This window comes from Equus asinus, chromosome 7, assembly GCF_041296235.1.
Source record: "Equus asinus isolate D_3611 breed Donkey chromosome 7, EquAss-T2T_v2, whole genome shotgun sequence".
Taxonomy (NCBI): domain Eukaryota; kingdom Metazoa; phylum Chordata; class Mammalia; order Perissodactyla; family Equidae; genus Equus; species Equus asinus.
This window is the reverse complement of record NC_091796.1, coordinates 107,893,488-107,910,836: the sequence shown is the minus strand read 5'-3', so window position 1 is coordinate 107,910,836 and position 17,349 is coordinate 107,893,488. Positions and strand designations below refer to the sequence as shown.

At 45.7% G+C, this 17,349-nt stretch overlaps 1 protein-coding gene across 4 annotated transcripts in view; it reads right to left on the bottom strand.

Annotated features, from left to right (window-relative positions):
- COA8 (cytochrome c oxidase assembly factor 8) overlaps positions 1-17,349 on the bottom strand; it is a 42,578-nt gene that overhangs the window by 5,712 nt on the left and 19,517 nt on the right. The window contains exons 4-5 of one of the 4 annotated variants that reach the window (XM_014854487.3): positions 8,848-8,938; positions 5,150-5,526 (exon numbers count right to left, since the gene is read on the bottom strand). In XM_014854487.3, coding sequence (XP_014709973.1) covers positions 5,421-5,526; positions 8,848-8,938 — 197 coding nt within the window. In that variant the 3' untranslated portion in view covers positions 5,150-5,420. Of the gene's footprint in view, positions 1-5,149; positions 8,250-8,847; positions 8,939-17,349 lie in introns of those variants that run through there. The other 3 variants (XM_070514399.1, XM_070514398.1, XM_044774383.2) reach the window with 3 other exon arrangements.

Below are 17,349 nucleotides of genomic sequence, written 5' to 3'. Positions count from 1 at the left end.
CCATTCCCAGTGCCTAGAAGAGGGCCTGGCAGGCAGCGGGTCTCATGAGCAGCTGCTGAATGAATGAGAAAGCAAGGACCCTGTTGTCCTCACAGGACCCCAAAGGGAATGCCATCATGTGGCCTGTGTTGTGAGGGCTATTTCTGGTCTCCAGTAGTGTTTGAGACTCAGAGGGCTTAGCTGCCACAGCTGAGACTGGGACCCGGTCTGTCTGTCTGCAAACAAACCCATCTTCACTTGCTACAGCATTGATGAACCTTGAGGACACCATGCTAAGGGAAATAAGCCAGTCACAAGAAGACAAATACTGTATGATTCCGCTTATATAGGGTCCCTAGAGTAGACAAATTCATAGAGACAGAAAGTAGAATGGTGGTGGGCCGGGGGAGTGGAGTGGGGAGTGAGTTAGGGACAAAGTTTTAGTTGGGGCAGATGAAAAAGTTCTAGAGATGGACGGTGGTGATGGTTGGACAACAATGTGAATGGACTTAAAGCCACTGAACTACACACTTAAAAATGGTAAACGGGGGGGGGCTGGCTCGGGGGCGCAGCGGTTAAGTTCACACGTTCTGCTTCTCAGCAGCCCGGGGTTCGCTGATTCCGATCCCGGGTGCGGACATGGCACCACTTGGCACGCCATGCTGTGGCAGGCATCCCATATATAAAGTAGAGGAAGATAGGCATGGATGATAGCTCAGGGCCAGTCTTCCTCAGCAAAAAGAGGAGGACTGGCAGTAGTTAGCTGAGGGGTAATCTTCCTCAAAAAAAAAAAAAAAGAAGGCATGTAAGTTGCTGAAAGGCAATTATTTTGCAATAAAAAATTATACATGTACAACAGGGCCTGTGAGGGAACCTAACAGGACTTAAGCAATCCCCAGGGGGGCTCGGCTGCACAGGGAGGAAAAGCGCTGACGATGCCAGAAGCCCAAGTCTCCAGTGGATCCCAATCAGGTGGGCTTTCTGAGCAGGAACCCCCAGCCTCTCCTTGGGAAAGTTGATTCTCCATAAAGAAAGGCTGTTCCTCTGCAGTCTGCTCCTCCCTGCACTGTTCCGGTTTTCTAACCGGAGGCATCGTTAAAAACGTCATTTTTTGGTTTTTAAAAACAGAAAAAAAGCAATGCTTGTAGGGAAAAAAATCATCAAACAGAAAATTTTATCATACAATTTCCCACAAGTTCTGTGATTTCCCCATTAATCAAGTCTTTGCAAATTTACAGAACAGAGGGTGGTTGGGCTGACCCTCCGTGGCTCTCTGCCCTCCTCCAGTGTGGAAGCCTTGGAGTACAAAGACAGCAGTGCCCCGCTGCCTCTCTGGGTGAAAACAGCCTAAAGCGCTGGCCAGAAAAAGGGCTAGTCAAAGCTGAGCCCTTGGAGGGACAAAGGATTAAAACACACGCCAAAGCCAGACCAGCCGACGCCTGAGAGCAAGGCTTCTTTGCAAAGATGCAATTTTGCTTTCTTTAAAGAGCCAGGAGCGAGGCTGCCAGCAGGGAGCCAGTGTGTGTGGACATTCAGGGAGGGGTAACAGGAAGGACCAATGCTCCATGGATAACTCCTGAGCATCACTGCGTGCCGACAGCTCCGGGACATGGAAGAGACCAAAGGCCTTTCCTACTAAACTCCTGGCTGGTGCTGGGGGCTCTGCTCTCGACTCAGCACAAGGGCCAGCTTTCAGTCAACTTTGCCCCACCGAGGCCTTCTGGTGGTCAGGAACCAGTTGCTTTGGACGTTATTACTAGTCGCTATCATTTTAGATTTATGAGGAGCCCGTTAAGTGCCGACACTGTACCTAAGATGCCATGTCACACCCTGCTGGGGCTTTGCCAGGTGTGCATAATTACAAGCCAGGAAGCTGAGGCCTGGAGATGGGCCTGAAGGCAGACAAGTCTGCCCTGGAACGCCGCTCTAGTGCAATCACGTTACAAAGACGCTTCACTGTTCCTCCTGGAGGCAGACTTCCCAATATATTATCAGGATTAAAACAAAACAAGGAAAGACTTTGTGGTGAGATGTCCCGCTGTCAGTGACTTGAGCCAGCCTGGGCCCCGAGGCCCACTGCCACTTCTGATGGCCACACCTGGATTCTTTTTGGGGGTGAACATGAGCAATTAAAAGACCAATGTCCACAAACAGCACCCAACACACACAGGGGAAAAGAGACTCAATTTTATTTTACTTCTTAATCCAGAAAACAGAAGCATTAAATTTTATCAAAGGGAAAAGCAGGAAAAGATACATCACTGAGATAACCTTTATTCTGTAATTATTTAAAAGTTCACAAAAATACTCTACTGGAATACGGCTGTGACAGAGAACTGTCTTAACCTAACATTTCCTTAACTGAGCATACAAATGTTAGAGTCAAAATAACTTTATTTGTGACGTGAAGCAACACTTACCACAATCATTTAATCTTAAATGTTTAAGAATCCAAGACAGGAACACAACACTGTCACTTCTCGTTAATTCACTCAGAGCATTTGAGAACCTAGCAACAGTTAACACCATGAGTCAAGTCAAACTTGTCGGCATTAAGTTAAACTGTTCTTACAAAAGGACAACACAGGTTACTGAGATTTCAACCACACTTACGTCTTGAGTTGCTAAAGCTCTCCTGCCAGTCCTCAATATCTAACTACCATGTCAGTTACGCCAAGTGGAAACGATTTTAGGAGAATTACTTGGGACTCTGAACCTGGGACTTGTGGATGCTGCTCCTTTGGCTCTTAAGCAGCAGTCCTCCTGCGCCCGCAAGGCCTCTCTATCCCTCCGGTAGGAGGGTGTCAAGACCCCCACAACTCAGCTCACCCGGCCCAGGACGCTACCACCGTGGGGCACTGCTCCCTCTGACAATTTCAAAGAATGCTTTACTTTCTCAATTGTTACTTTATAAAGTCAAAGAATCACTTATCCTTTCCTTTGTCAGAATATAGAACATATGTTTGTTTTTCGCTCTTTTTAAGTTTCTTAAAAGAAAGCACCCTTGGACCTGTGAAGGCAGCATCTCCACCGCCTCAGCTGAGAGGGGCTCTGGTGAGGATAAGAACCTCAAGACTCTGCACGGCACTGTGCCGCCTTGGTCACTTTGCTGTCCCATGCCTGCCCACCGGACAGAGACCTGCCCAAGGCCCAGCCCACCCTTGGAGGGTGGCACTGGTGGACAGAGCTCCGTGGCCCCTGACAGACACTGGGGGCATCGCGTTCCCTGGCTCTCGGGCTTTCTCGCTTCAGGAGGTCTGCTTCTGGAGACCTCTGCCTTCTAATGTTACCTGCCCCTCCTACCCCCCATGCGACCAGAGCTTATTTGAAGAAGTTTCTGTTCCTTGAAACCTCAAGAGGCTTGCCTCTAGGAGCCCTGAGGATCTCAGGAGGTAAATTATCAAACGTGCCCGGAAGAGCTAGTTGGTGAAAGCTCTTGTTCAGTGTAAATGCTGGTAATGCACCGCCAAGCCACCAGCTGAAGGGCAGAACCCATGTGCTCGAGGACGCAGTACACAAGCTATCTGGAGCGCCGGGCTAAGAACTCTGGCACATGGTCTCAGCATCTCAGGGTGTGATTCAGGACCCTTGTGATTTCCAAACCCTTGTGTTTGGAAAGGCCCTTTATGAACAGCAGATCCTGCACAGTTGTTCAACAGTCCCACAGATTACAAAAGACACCCGCACTTTCCATCCTCTCCCTCTGCCTTCACAGACAGTAACATGTAAGACAAAACATGATGTATCTCTTACAGTCTGCAAGGATGCCGTGAGCATACCCACACCGTCACCACCCATGCTGGAATTCACTTTCCCAAAAAACAAATTTCCTTTCAGACAATCCACTTGTTTTTTGCTGTTACTCTGGAAAGTCATCCTCAAAATTTCTAAGAATTGATGTACAAAAAGAATTAGAAATGATACCACTGGAAGTTGTTTATGCCAACGTCACACTGCCTGGGGAGAAGACAACCATTAAATGACCTTCAGTCAGTGAATTTGATGGGAGAGGAGGAATTAAAAGCTAGGAAGTGGTTCATACCTTCTGGGCTGGGCTCGCCCACACGGAACAGAGGGCCCCTGTCCGGGGACCCCAACCCTGGTGGTTATCACTTTTTCCCTTGTTTCTCTGCAGCTGCACACAGTGTGACACACGCTGGTGTCAGGCTGAGAACCTGTGTTTAGCAGAGGGAGTGGCAGGAATTAATGATACAGTGTTATTTCTGGGTAACCTCATGGTCCACGCGCCCCACTCTCCGGGGACCTTGGTTAGCAGAGCTGGGTTAACTGCCCCACAGCGTGACTGACCCAGTGCAGGGTTCTCCAGTGGCACGTGGCGCACGGGCTTTCCTCTTCGGGTTCTCACACTCACCCTCATCCATCTGCACAGCCCTTAAAGGCCTCAGTGCGGGGGGTGGGGTGGGGTGATATGCTTCTTCTGGTTTCTGGAATTTCTCCTTGGAAATCATCTTCAGTGGCAGCAGTTTATAAGTCACAGAAGAAATCCAGTCTTGTGACTCTATTGTCATGCCTCATTTTGGAATAAAAACTACTTGCCAAGTGGCGTTTAGTTAATTCCAGATATCTTGTCTATCCTCAGAGGACACGCTGGCTAATGTGGCCTGCCTCTGAAGGCCACTTCCCCATTGCTGAGGCAGGCATCCCCTCCTGCAAGCTGTGACCCCATGCCACACGGCTCCAGGATGCAGTACAAAGAGAGCCTCCTCATTTTAAAACCATATAATCCTACTTCAAACAACTGTGGTTTCAAAAGAATTTAAAAAACAGAGGAGTGTGATCCAGAGCAAGTTGTCGGGGAAAACTCTGGAAACAGGCTTTCCCTCACTCGAGTAAATGGAGAAAAGTTCTCTCAAGGTGGCTCCGCAGTCACCTGAGGTCTCTGACAGGAGCTGCACTTGCTTCAAGTCTGTAGGGCAAGCATCCCAGGACAGCTGCATTTCATCAGGGTACAAACCCAGGGGCCTCCAATAATTCCCGGCTCACTGGTCATGTGAGCCCGTGGGGACACGTGGCAGCTTCCAGTTCACTCGGCAGCCAGCTTCCAAATCATTCCCAACAGTGGAGCCCACTTTTTTAAGTGAAACTTTATTAATATTTTTATATTGTTTTATTTCAAATTGGTACAATTCAAAAACACAGAAAACAGGCACACAGTGATTGGGTTTTTATTTAGTATGACGTCTGTGACTGAGAGCCGGCCTGGTGTCCACAGTCAGGGTGAAGCCAGGTGGCCTACAGCACCCCAGGACCCGCGGATTCCCAGCCTGCCCTGCACTGAAACATAAGCCAAGGGGCCCCCATAAAGAAGGTGGTGGACTCAGATCACTTATGGGTGTTTAGAGCACTGATAAAGCGGGCTCCTGCAACCAGCTGTTTCTTGTGGAAACTCGGACACTGGGCGGGTGGGTCAGGGTGGGCTCCTAATTGATGGTCTTCTTTTGTTTCAGTCTAAGCTTGTTCCAAATCTTCTCCAGGGCCACTTTTCCCATGAAGTACGTGATGGCAAAATTACGCTTGTACCAGTCTCTACAGAGGAACAGGACAAGCACAGGTGACATATCCCCAGTGACTGACCATTAGCACGCAGGTCTCTGAGGTGAGTTCCCAGCCAAAAGGCAAGGCCCCCTGACTCCTCCTCCTCCTTTCCTCACAGTCTCTTCCTTTGCCTGCCTCCATTAAAGGTAAATTGTCCATAAAAACCTTCCTTCCTTCCACCTGGATTTTCATCAGGATGAGAAAAAGGCTCAATGGTGATGTGCCCAGGTCACCCAAACCCCATTTTGTCCCATTCCTGGAGGACACTGCAACCCTCTTCTGGTTTTTGCTAAAAGACTCCAAAAGAGCCCTCGGAATCGTGGGGCTGCCCTGGACTCCAGTGGCATTCTTGGAGAGACACAACTGTTGAGTGACGGGGGCGTGACCGCTTAGCAAAATGACTGGCAGGCTCTGCAGGAACTCAGTGGGGACCATCCTGGTATTGGCATCTTATTTGCATAAGGAACACATGACAAAAGCACTGCATCATGAGAAGCTAATTTATCACGAGTGCCAACATTACAAAGCTCCAGATCCTCTTTTTCGAGATGATCTGAGCTTCAGTGTAATTTAAGTCTTTAAAGAGATAATTCCAGAGCTTCTCATACAAATATTGGGATGGAGTTCACACACAGTCGGGGCTCACTTGCCTGTGAGTTACTCTACAGAACATGCAAAACTTACAAATTCACCCCATTGTCAGCAGTTGAACGAGCAAAGCTTGGAAAGTTTCCACAACGAATGCACACATTCCAGGCTCTTAGTGCTAAGGCCTTGGAAGCTGAAATGCCAACAAGACCAGTGCTTTTCGGCCAAATGAGCTAACCAGTGAATGTGGAACTGCCATTCCGAACTGGACTCAAGTGATTTACTGGCTCTGAGTATAGAAGGAAGCAGAATAACCAAGGGCTCAAAAGAAGCAATAGCAAGAGGTAAAAATGCTCGTTTTCTGGAGCCTTCGCATGGCTGGATAGAAAATCCCTCTCCACATGAAAACCATCTTTACATTTCTAGCTATTTAAGTGATGCAATAAATGGGAAGCTATTTATTTATTCTAAATAAATAAGAAAGGCTTCCAGAAAAAGAAAACCAGTATCCCTTTGGGATTCAAGTTCTTCTGTTATTAAGGAAAAGCCAGAGACCACTCCACCGATACAGATGACTTGATTTAATGAAGTGTAGGGACAGGCAAACTACGCTCTTCCTGTTTCCATAGGGAAGCAGGGGCAGCAGGTGGGGGGCGCATACAGGGGCACTCAGCCTCCAGAGCTGCTTGGCCTTGGGTGAGCTGTTTCTCTCTGCTCTGAATGCCGCAGACTGCACAGACAGCTAACGTGCTGTGCCCTCCTCAGAAATCAAAGGTTCAGAGAAAGATAATTAATACTGGCCTGAGTGAGGAACTGAACTAGTTCAGAGCAATATATGACAGCACGAGCAACAGAATCCAGATGCATCAGAACTAATCTTTATGTCCAACCCTTGCTCTCATGAGCTCCTCCAGCCTTGACCATCCTCTAGATCCTGCCTCACCCGCCTGATCCGATGCTGTCACTATTACATTTTAAAGCAAATCTCAAACATCATATCTGATCATTTCCACTGAAAATACACATTGTTATGCATCATTAAAATCTTTTTTAAGAACACATAACCACAATACTACCACTGCATTGATAAAATGAACAATAACTCATCCTTAACCTAATACACAGCCACTGTTCAATTTCCTCTGACTTTTACAGGCGGTTTGTCTGAACCAGGATCCAAACAAGGTCTATCCATTTCATGAAGTCTCTTTTAATCTATAATAGTTCACCCTATGTCTGTCTTTGTTTTTGATTGTAGTTACTTGCTGAAACTGAATCATTTGTCTTACAGAATTTCCAACATTTTGGGATTGTATCTTCAGGCTGCCTCTCTCTCTCTCTTTTTCTTGATGAGGAAGTTTGGCCCTGAGCTAACATCTGTGCCAATCTTCCTCTATTTTGTACGTGGGTCACCACCACAGCATAGCTTGACAAGTGGTGTGCAGGTGCATGCCTGGGATCTGAACCTGTGAACCCTGGGCCACCAAAGCAGAGCACATGAACTTCACCACTACGCCACCAGGCTGGCCCCCTTCAGGCTGTCATTTTACTTATTTTATTTTTTTGAGGAGGATTAGCCCTGAGCTAACATCTTCTGCCAATCCTCTTCTTTTTGCTGAGGAAGACTGGCCCTGAGCTAACATCCGAAGCGGAGCGTGAGCGTGTGAACTTAATCACTTGGCCACGGGGCCAGCCCCCAGGCTGTCATTTTAAACAAGGTCTGCTATGAATCCCTCTCTCACCCCCACATACACACTTTTACGCTTTCTCTGTGAACTGGTATTAGATTTGGAGGCCTGACTAGATTCCAATCCCATTTTATTTTTGGTAAGAGCACCTCATGGGTGGTGCTGCACGCCTCCTCCTGTATCTCAGAGACATGTGGTGATAGCTGTCCCACTTGGTACTGTGTGAAGGTGCACCGGGGGTTCAGGTGCCACCAGCCTGACCCATCTGCTGTTAAGTCCTCATCAGCTTTCCTGCTCAACGGCTTTAGCAGCACGGGTGACTGCTGTTCGGATTCATTATTCCATCAGGGAAGCGGTAATTTTCCAGCACCATCACTCCTTTTGCAGTGGCTGTCATTCTTCTACAAAGAAAATGCTCCTTCGTTTGGTTCCCGTGTACTGAAATAGTCAGTACAGGAAAAGAGAGGTTCATACGCATGTGTTTTGAATTCTTTCCTTTTATTTATCAGTTTTCAGAATAACGAGTCGGCTGGCTAGCAATATCTGGAGGTGACTCATGAGCCTGTCAGTATCATTATGGTCACAAAGATGTTTGCATATCTGATCCATTTTTAATCCACCATGGTCACCTTTGTGTGGCTACAATGGCTTCATCTTTGGCCTGTGGGAGCCCCTCAAGTTGGCTCCTATGCCGTTTTTCACGTGACTCCGCTGGTCTCTGAGCCTCTTTACTTTCAGACACAGGATGCCTAGACTCCTTCTGTGCCACCCCAGACTGGGCTTCTCCACGGAGTCAGGCTCCCTTTAGTGGGAAGTACTGTCAGAACCCACTGTCCAAGCACTAGGGGTGCAAACTGCTATAGGGCTGCCATGAAAATAACTTTAAGTTGTCAATTTTATTCAAAAGTGAAAAAACTAAGTTCACAGCAAATTCTACCTTTAATATAAACATGAAAGTTGTTAAATTCAGGTAAGAAAATAATATACCCAGCATGGATGTGACACTCAAGTTTTTAGGAAAAAATTAAACACCTACCTGTTATAATACATATGCTTCTGAAAATTTTTACTTAAAAATTCCTTATAAAAGTCAGCCATTTCTTCTGCATTCAATGTTGCTTTTTGACCTGAAAATTAATTTCAACGTAAACATTAAGACTTAAGGAGAAGGGACCCACAAATAACTACTGATCTGATAACTGAGTTCAGCAAGGTTGCAGGATATAAGATCAATATACAAATGTCAACTGTATTTCTATACACTGGCAATAAACAACTGGCAATGAAATTAAGAAAATGATTCCATTTACAATAGCATCAAAAAGAATAAAAGACTTAGGAATAAATTTAAAAGAGAAAGTATAAAACTGATAGAACGAAACTACAAAACATGGTTGAAAGAAATGAAAGAAGACGTAAATAAATGGAAAGACATTCCATGTTCATGGTTTTGAAGATTTAATACTATTCAGATCGCAACACCCCCCAAATTGACATACAGATTCAACATAATCCCTATCAAAACCCCAGCTGGCATTTTTTTGTAGAAATTGACAAGTGAATCCTAAAATTCATATGGAAATGCAAGGACTCCAGTGAACTTGAAACAAACTTGAAAAAGAAGAACAAAGTTGGAGGACTCATACTTCTCAATTTCAAAACTTACTACAAAGCTACAATAATTAAGACTGTCTGCTACTGGCATATGGATAGGCATATAGATCAAAAGAACCAAACTTACTCAGAAATAAACCCAAACATTTCTGTGCAAGTGATTTTCTTTCTTTTTTTTTTTTGAGGAAGATTAGCCCTGCGCTAATATCTGCTGCCAATCCTCTTCTTTTTGCTGAGGAAGACTGGCCCTGAGCTAACATCCGTGCCCACCTTCCTCTACTTTATATGTGAGACGCCTACCACAGCATGGCTTGCCAAGCGGTGCCATGTCTGCACCCAGGATCCAAACCAGCGAACCCCTGGCCTTGGAAGCAGAACGTGCGCACTTAACCACTGTGCCACTGCGCTGGCCCAATGCAAGTGATTTTCTTTCTTTCTTTCTTTTTTTTTTTACTGAGTTAATGATAGGTTACAATCTTATGAAATTTCAGTTGTACATTATTGTCTGTCAGTCGTGTTGTAGGTGCACCACTTCACCCTTTGTGCCCACCCCCCACCCCACCTTTCCCCTGGTAGCCACTAAACTATTCTCTAAGTCCACATTTTCAAATTCCTCATATGAGTGGAGTCATACAGAGATTATCCTTCTCTAGCTGGCTTATTTCACTTAACATAATTCCCTCAAGGCCCATCCATGTTGTTGCAAATGGAATGATTTTGTTCTGTTTTGCAGCTGAGTAGTATTCCATTGTATATATATACCACAACTTCTTTATCCATTCATCTGTTGATGGGCACTTAGGTTGCTTCCACGTCTTGGCTATTGTAAATAATGCCGCAATGAACATTGGGGTGCATAGGACTTTTGGGATTGCTGACTTCAAGCTCTTTGGATAGATACCCAGTAGTGGAATGGCTAGATCGTATGGTAGTTCTATTTTTAATTTTTTGAGGAATCGCCATACTGTTTTCCATAGTGGCTGCACCAGTTTGCATTCCCACCAGCAGTGTATGAGGGTTCCTTTTTCTCCACAATCTCTCCAACATTTGTTACTATTAGTTTTAGATATTTTTGTCATTCTAATGGGTGTAAGGTGATATCTTAGTGTAGTTTTGATTTGCATTTCCATGATGATGAGCGATGATGAGCATCTTTTCATGTGCCTATTGGCCATCCGTATATCTTCCTTGGAGAAGAACATTTGTCTGTTCATGTCTCCCGCCCATTTTTTGATTGGGTTGTTTGATTTTTTTTGTTGTTGAGTTGTGAGAGTTCTTTATATATTATGGATATTAAGCCTTTGTCAGACATATGACTTGCAAATATTTTTTCCCAGTTAGTGGGTTGTTTTTTGGTTTCAATTCTGTTTTCATTTGCCTTGGAGAAGCTCTTTAGTCTGATGAAGTCCCATTTGTTTATTCTTTCTATTGTTTCCCTTCTCTGAGAAGACATGGTGTCCAAAAAGATCCTTTTAATACTGATGTCAAAGAGTGTACTGCCTACGTTTTCTTCTAGAAGCCTTATGGTTTCAGGTCTCACTTTTAGGTCTTTGATCCATTTTGAGTTTATTTTGGTGAATGGTGAAAAAGACTGGTCAATTTTCATTCTTTTACATGTGGCTTTCCAGTTTTCCCAGCACCATTTGTTGAAAAGATTTCTTTTCTCCATTGTATGCCCTCAGCTCCTTTGTCAAAGATAAGCTGTCCATAGATGTGTGGTTTTATTTCTGGGCTTTCAATTCTGTTCCATCCAATGCAAGTGATTTTCAATGAGGGTGCCAAGACAATTCAATGGGAGAGGAATAGTCTTTTCAACAAATAGTGCTAGGATAACTGGATATCCACAGACAAAAGAATAAAGTTGAAGCCCTACTTCAAACCATAAACAAACATAACCTCCAAATGGGTCAAAGGCCTAAATGGAAGAGCTAAAACTATAAATCCCTTTGAAGAAGACTCGTGCAAATCTTCATCACCTTGAATTAGGCAATGCATTTTAGATATGGCACCTAAAGTACAAGCAAAGGAAGAAAAGATAAGTAGGACTTCATCAAAAGATAAAACTTCTGTGCTTCAAAGGGCATTATCAAGAAAGTGAAGGGGCCAGCCCAGTGGCACAGCAGTTAAGTGCACACGTTCCGCTTTGGTGGCCTGGGGTTCGCTGGTTTGGATCCCAGGTGCGGACCTACGCACCACTTGGCGCGCCATGCTGTGGTAGGCGTCCCACATATAAAGTAGAGGAAGATGGGCATGGATGTTAGCTCAGGGCCAGTCTTCCTCTGCAAAAAGAGGGGATTGGCAGCAGATATTCGCTCAGGGCTAATCTTCCTCAGGGGGGGGAAGAAAAAAAGTAAAGTGAAGAGACAATCTAGAGAATGGGAGCAACTATTTGCAAATCATCTACCTAATTTGGGTCTAATATCCAGAATATGTAGAGAAGTCTCACAACTCAACAATAAAAAGAGAACCCAATCATTATGAATTTTAGTTGACCAAAATCCCAATGTAAGTGCATTCCTTAAGTATCTACGTAGCAGAATTAGGGCAAGTGTAATATAATAAATAACTCTGTTCACATAAATTATTAACATAAGTGTATGATAAAAGAAATTAGGCAGAAAGGGGAACGAGCTCAGGTCAAGAATTTGTCTTCTGTTGGTGCAACAGTGCAGAGCCTACAGCAATAAAGAGGAAGAAATGGAGCAATGAAATCATTTTCACATATTGATAGAAAACCAATGCTTTCCGATGTTGGGTGGGAAGGTGAACAACGTAAAAATGAGCTGACTGGCTGGTTTGTCTGCCTGGTCATTCAATAAACTCTGATCCATTTATGCCCCAAAAAAACAAACAAACCGTGATCCCAATTTAAAAATGGACAAAGGATTTGAATAGCTTTTTATCCAAAAAAGCTATAAAAATGGCCAATGGGAACATGAGAAGATACTCAACATCATCAGTCATTAGGGAAATTCAAGTTAAAAAGATAATAAGATATCATTTCACACCTACTGGGATGGCTATAATCAAAAAGACAGACAATAACACGTATTGAAGAGGAGGTGGAGAAATTGGAACCCTCATACACTGCTAGTAGGACTGTTCAATGTACAGCCACTTTGGAAAACAGCCTGAAAGTTCCTCAAAAAGTTAAACAAAGAGTTAACACAAGACCCTGCAATTTCACTTGTAGGTATATACACGATTGTGCACAGCAGCATTACTCGTAAGAGCCAAAAAGCGGAAACAACTCAAATGTCCATCAACTGATGGGTAAATAAAATGTGGTGTATCCCTACCACTGAATGTTATTCAGCCATAAAAAACAATCTTTGAAACACTGAAACATACTACAACATAAATGAACCTCGAAAATACACACTGAAGAGAAAGAAGGCCGACACAGAAGACCACATATTGTATGATTCCATTTATCTGGAAACGTCCAGAATAGGCAAATCCTAGAGACAGAAAGTAGATCAGCGGCTGGTGGGAGGAGTAACCGGCAATGGGTGTGGCGGTTTTGGGGTGATGAAAATGTTTTGGAATTAGATAGTGGTGATGGTTGCACAATCTTGTGAATACTAAAAACCACTGAATTGTACACTTTAAAAGTGTAAATTTTATCATATGTTAATTATCTCAATAAAGAAAGAGGACTTAAGGATGAAAAAAGCATCTTCCTCTATCATTAGACCCTAATGGTTATGGCGTTAACTCATTTTCTTCACAACTGATATACATGAAGGCATATATCTATCAATGTACAGAACGTGTGACGCGTTTTATCACGTATACCTCAATAGCTTCTGAAGTTTCTAATGAAGAACTGTGAGGTACTAGTATGAAGGAAATGAAATGTTTCCTAATTTGAATGCATCCTGGGTAGATACCAGCCTAACCATTCCATCTCTGAGTCAGTGAGCACACATGAACCAAGTTAACACATTAGGTGCTGGTGTGGAATGGTGGTGCACAGGGACTGACCTGGCCACCACCGGGGTGCCCCCCATGCAGGGGGAGATGCCAATTGTGGCGCCCACTCTCAGGGCTCCTCTACTCTCCAAACACTGGAAAAGGCCACACAGGACAGCAACCACACCTGCCATGGGGGCAGCAGAGCTCCTCTGAAGTGGGGCTGCAAAGCAACCCAGGGGCCAGTCTCAGGAGCCCAGAAATGGCTCAGGGACGAGGGAACAAGACCACACTGGGAGGGCACTCTGGCTGAGTAGCCCCAAGCCGTAAACAGACACCACCATCTCTAGAGGAGCCCAGGCACATCCAGGGCTTCCTGCACTTCCAGGGGAGCCCCATGCAGAGGCCCGTGCTCGGGCTCCCCCTCCTCGCAGTTTGGTCCACTTGCCCCACGCCAGCCCCCCGAGATGAGTCTCCATGCAGAGGCCATGTTTTTTGGCTGCATAGCAGATTCTGATGCTCCAAACCCCATCAGGATTTTGGGGAGACAAAGCTGAGAAGGTAGCCCAAAGGCATGTTTCCACAGAAACAGGAGGGAAAGTGGCCCTTTACTCACACAACATACAGGCAAACACTCAGATGGCATGGCACAGGCATGGCTCTCTCCTCACACAAGGACCACATCTCTTCCAGCACTTGACCAAGGGCCTGCCACATCACCTGGACTCCCACTGCTTGAGGAAACAGCAGTTTATTCCACGTGTCCTTGCTCCTCTGACCCAGCCTCCTGCTGCTCCTCAAAACCTCTATCTGCAAGCTGTTCCCTTATCCAGAAGATTCTCTCCCAAATCTCCCCTCAGCTGCCTCCTCCTCAGAGGCCTTCTCTGAGGGCCCTGTTAAAATGCTCACCTCTGGGGCCGGCCCCGTGGCCAAGTATGGTTAAGGTCGCAAGCTTCGCTTCAGCGGCCCAGGGTTTTGCTGGTTCGGCTCCTGGACACAGACATGGCACCGCTTGTCAGGCCACGGTGAGGCAGCCTCCCACATGCCACAGCTAGAAGTACCCACAACTAAAAATATACAACTGTGTACTAGGGGAATTTGGGGAAAAAAGCAGGAAAAAAAAAAAAAGCTTGGCAACAGTTGTTAGCTCAGGTGCCAATCTTTAAAAAAAAATGCTCACCTCCTTCTCACTTCCCTGCTTTTTTTTCTTCAACACACTCCAAGAGTGCAGTGTGTATTTACTGAGCTTACTTGTCTGCCTGTTACACTCCTGCTCCACGTTAGAATGTCAGCTCCACAAGGCACGGCCACCACTAGTCCCACTGCCTCGTCTGGTATGTGGCAGGTGTTTCATAAATACTTCATCAACAAATGGATAGATGTTAAGTGGGGCAAGGGAGGGAACAACTAGCTGCCTGAGGAGGGGAGGGAAGCCAAAGGCTCCCAGAGAAGGTGACATTTAAGCTGGGTCTTGAAGGATGAATAGGATCCCGTAGGGCAGAGAAAGGGGAGAAAATCATCACAGGCCAGGGACCAGCACAGGCAACAGAAATGAAGGGTCTGGAGATGTGCAGATGTGGCTGAACACAGAGCAAACGAAGAAGGGGGCGGGCAGGGCCATAGTGTCGTGAGGGGGCCAAGGAACGGAGCCCGGGCTTTAGGAATCAGGAGCGACCACGCCAGCTCAGGAGCATCAGCAACTTTTGAGGAATAAGCAGGGTTTCCGGCCAGTCCCTGAGGGAGAGGTGTGTGTGCACCCTCCAGTCAGCTTCCTGGCACATCTTGTTCTGGCCTTTCAACAGGTGTGAGGAGCTGAAGAGGTGGGAAGTGTCCTCCCAGCAGCAGCAGTGAGAGCAGCTCCACGTGGATGGAGCTCTGTCCCTCACTGGCTGTGCGGCAGACTGTGGCTTCTCCCATCTCTAGACTGTGGATCCCAACAGCACACCTCATGAGAGGTGCTTTGAGAGGAACCGAATTCTAGCCAGTGCAGCGGCTGGGATGGGGCCTGGCACAGAAGCACCTGCTTGTTACCACTGCCAGTGGAAGAGTAGAAGCCCAGGGTTCTAAGGACAGGTCGGGGTGCCACCTTCAGCAGTTGGTCTAGTTTGGTGTCTTGCCCAAACACCCCCAGGCCGATGCTCAACATAAAGCAGAAGCACCATAAATGTCTGCTAAGTAATTCCTATTCCACACCTGTCAACACTGCAAGATGCTATTGAACTTTAGGAAAACTAAATAAAGGCAGAATCATCTAATTCATTACACACTTACTAAAAACCGAGTGGGTGTTTCATAAATACCAGCTGTCCTAAAGCGAATCCATTTTGATGGCATACTTTGTCTTCCACTGCATAAACACTTTAGCAATAAAAGAAATTGGAGATAAGAATCCTCCCACAGTACTGCCTGGCTTACAAAGGAGATTTAATTTGAGGACAGGCAGAGCTGAAATCATGGTTTTCTGCTTTTTGCACTTGAAATTAACTCAATACTTTTTCTACATCGTTGCAGAATATTCCAGTGAACATCCACTGTGTGGGTGGGCCACCACAGCCTTATCTAATCTGCCATTATTGGATATTTAGATACTTTCCATTTTTTGGGGAATGAAAGATAATGCTACAAGGACACAAAGCTAACTCTTCTCATGTTTTCCTCTAGAATGAATTCTCAGATATTCCGTGGTCATAATTTCCCTGGTTCTTGGCATATGTGCATTGCATGCAACTGACTCCTTCTGGAAACGGGGCTGGGCATTTTCTACTGCCCTCACCATCTATGAGCAGCATACTGTCAATGTAACTCCAACAGCGTTGGGTCCAATCACAGAAAACATCCCCCGTGAATTCAGTAAGCATAAGAAGATGCCTGCTTGCTGTTTTAATACACACTGTAAAATTCAGAGTTTGAGCAATCTTCTTCTTTACTCACGTTATTCGTCTTAGGTGTTTTGTTATTTCTACAAATGTATTAAGCCTTTTCATAAAGTCCAGACTGCCTGTCATGTGTGCTGCAAACATCCCCCAATCTGCTGTTCATGTTTCACTTGCTTCCCGGATGCAGACCCCTTTGTCTGCCTGCCCCTCTGGTTTGCTGGGCAGCGTCCTTGCACTGCCTCCTCCACCCCTCGTTGCCATGGCAATAGCCAGGCTCATTTGACATGAATGAGCCAGGCTTATTCAACACAATCCCCACCCTCTGCCAAGCCTGGGGCACCTCCCCACTGGCCGACCTACCTGGGGAGAGCCTCCGGAAGGCTACTTCCTTGAACTTGGGAGGTACAAACTGAGAGGTTGAGAAAACCCGTTTACACTGAGAGAAGGCTGCAGCAGTGGGGTAGAGAGGAGTTTAAATGAGAGCAGAGAGCATGTCCTGGGTTCCCTCTGGTGCCAGCATCTGAGTGCAGGCCATGTCTGGGCCCGGCTCCACCTGGCCCTGGGTCTGAGCCACCTCTGTGCCCCTCAGCAAACTCTCCCTTACAAAAGGCTGGATCAGAGGGAGTCTTAACTGATACAGCTTTTGTCAGTTTTCATGTTCTTGAATCTATTTTCATTGTCAAGCTTAGGGAATCGTCATTCTTCCAGACAATGGAGAGTCAGTTTTACGCTGTTAGATTGTCTACGTAATTCTACTTTCTAGGAGCTACGTATTTAACGTTTTAATCCATAAACAATTGATATTTAATAACTAATTTTTTCATCCATTAGAATATATTTGTATTAGAAGGGGCATGAATCTAAATTTGTTCTTTTGGGCCAAAAGTAAATAGTTTCCCCAATATCATTTACTAAACAAGCCTCGTCTTCCCTCAGTTCTGTAGGACCCCTCTACTTGCGTTAGCCACCTCTGTATGAGATGTGTGTCCTGGCCCACTGAGGTGACAGCCTGTTACCAGCCCCCACTTCCGTCACTGCAGCCTGGTAGCTGTTTAAACAGCTGACAGAGTGGGCACCTCCCTTTTCGTATCCTGTCCTCATACCTGATTTAAGGCCAGCCTTTCCAATCTTGG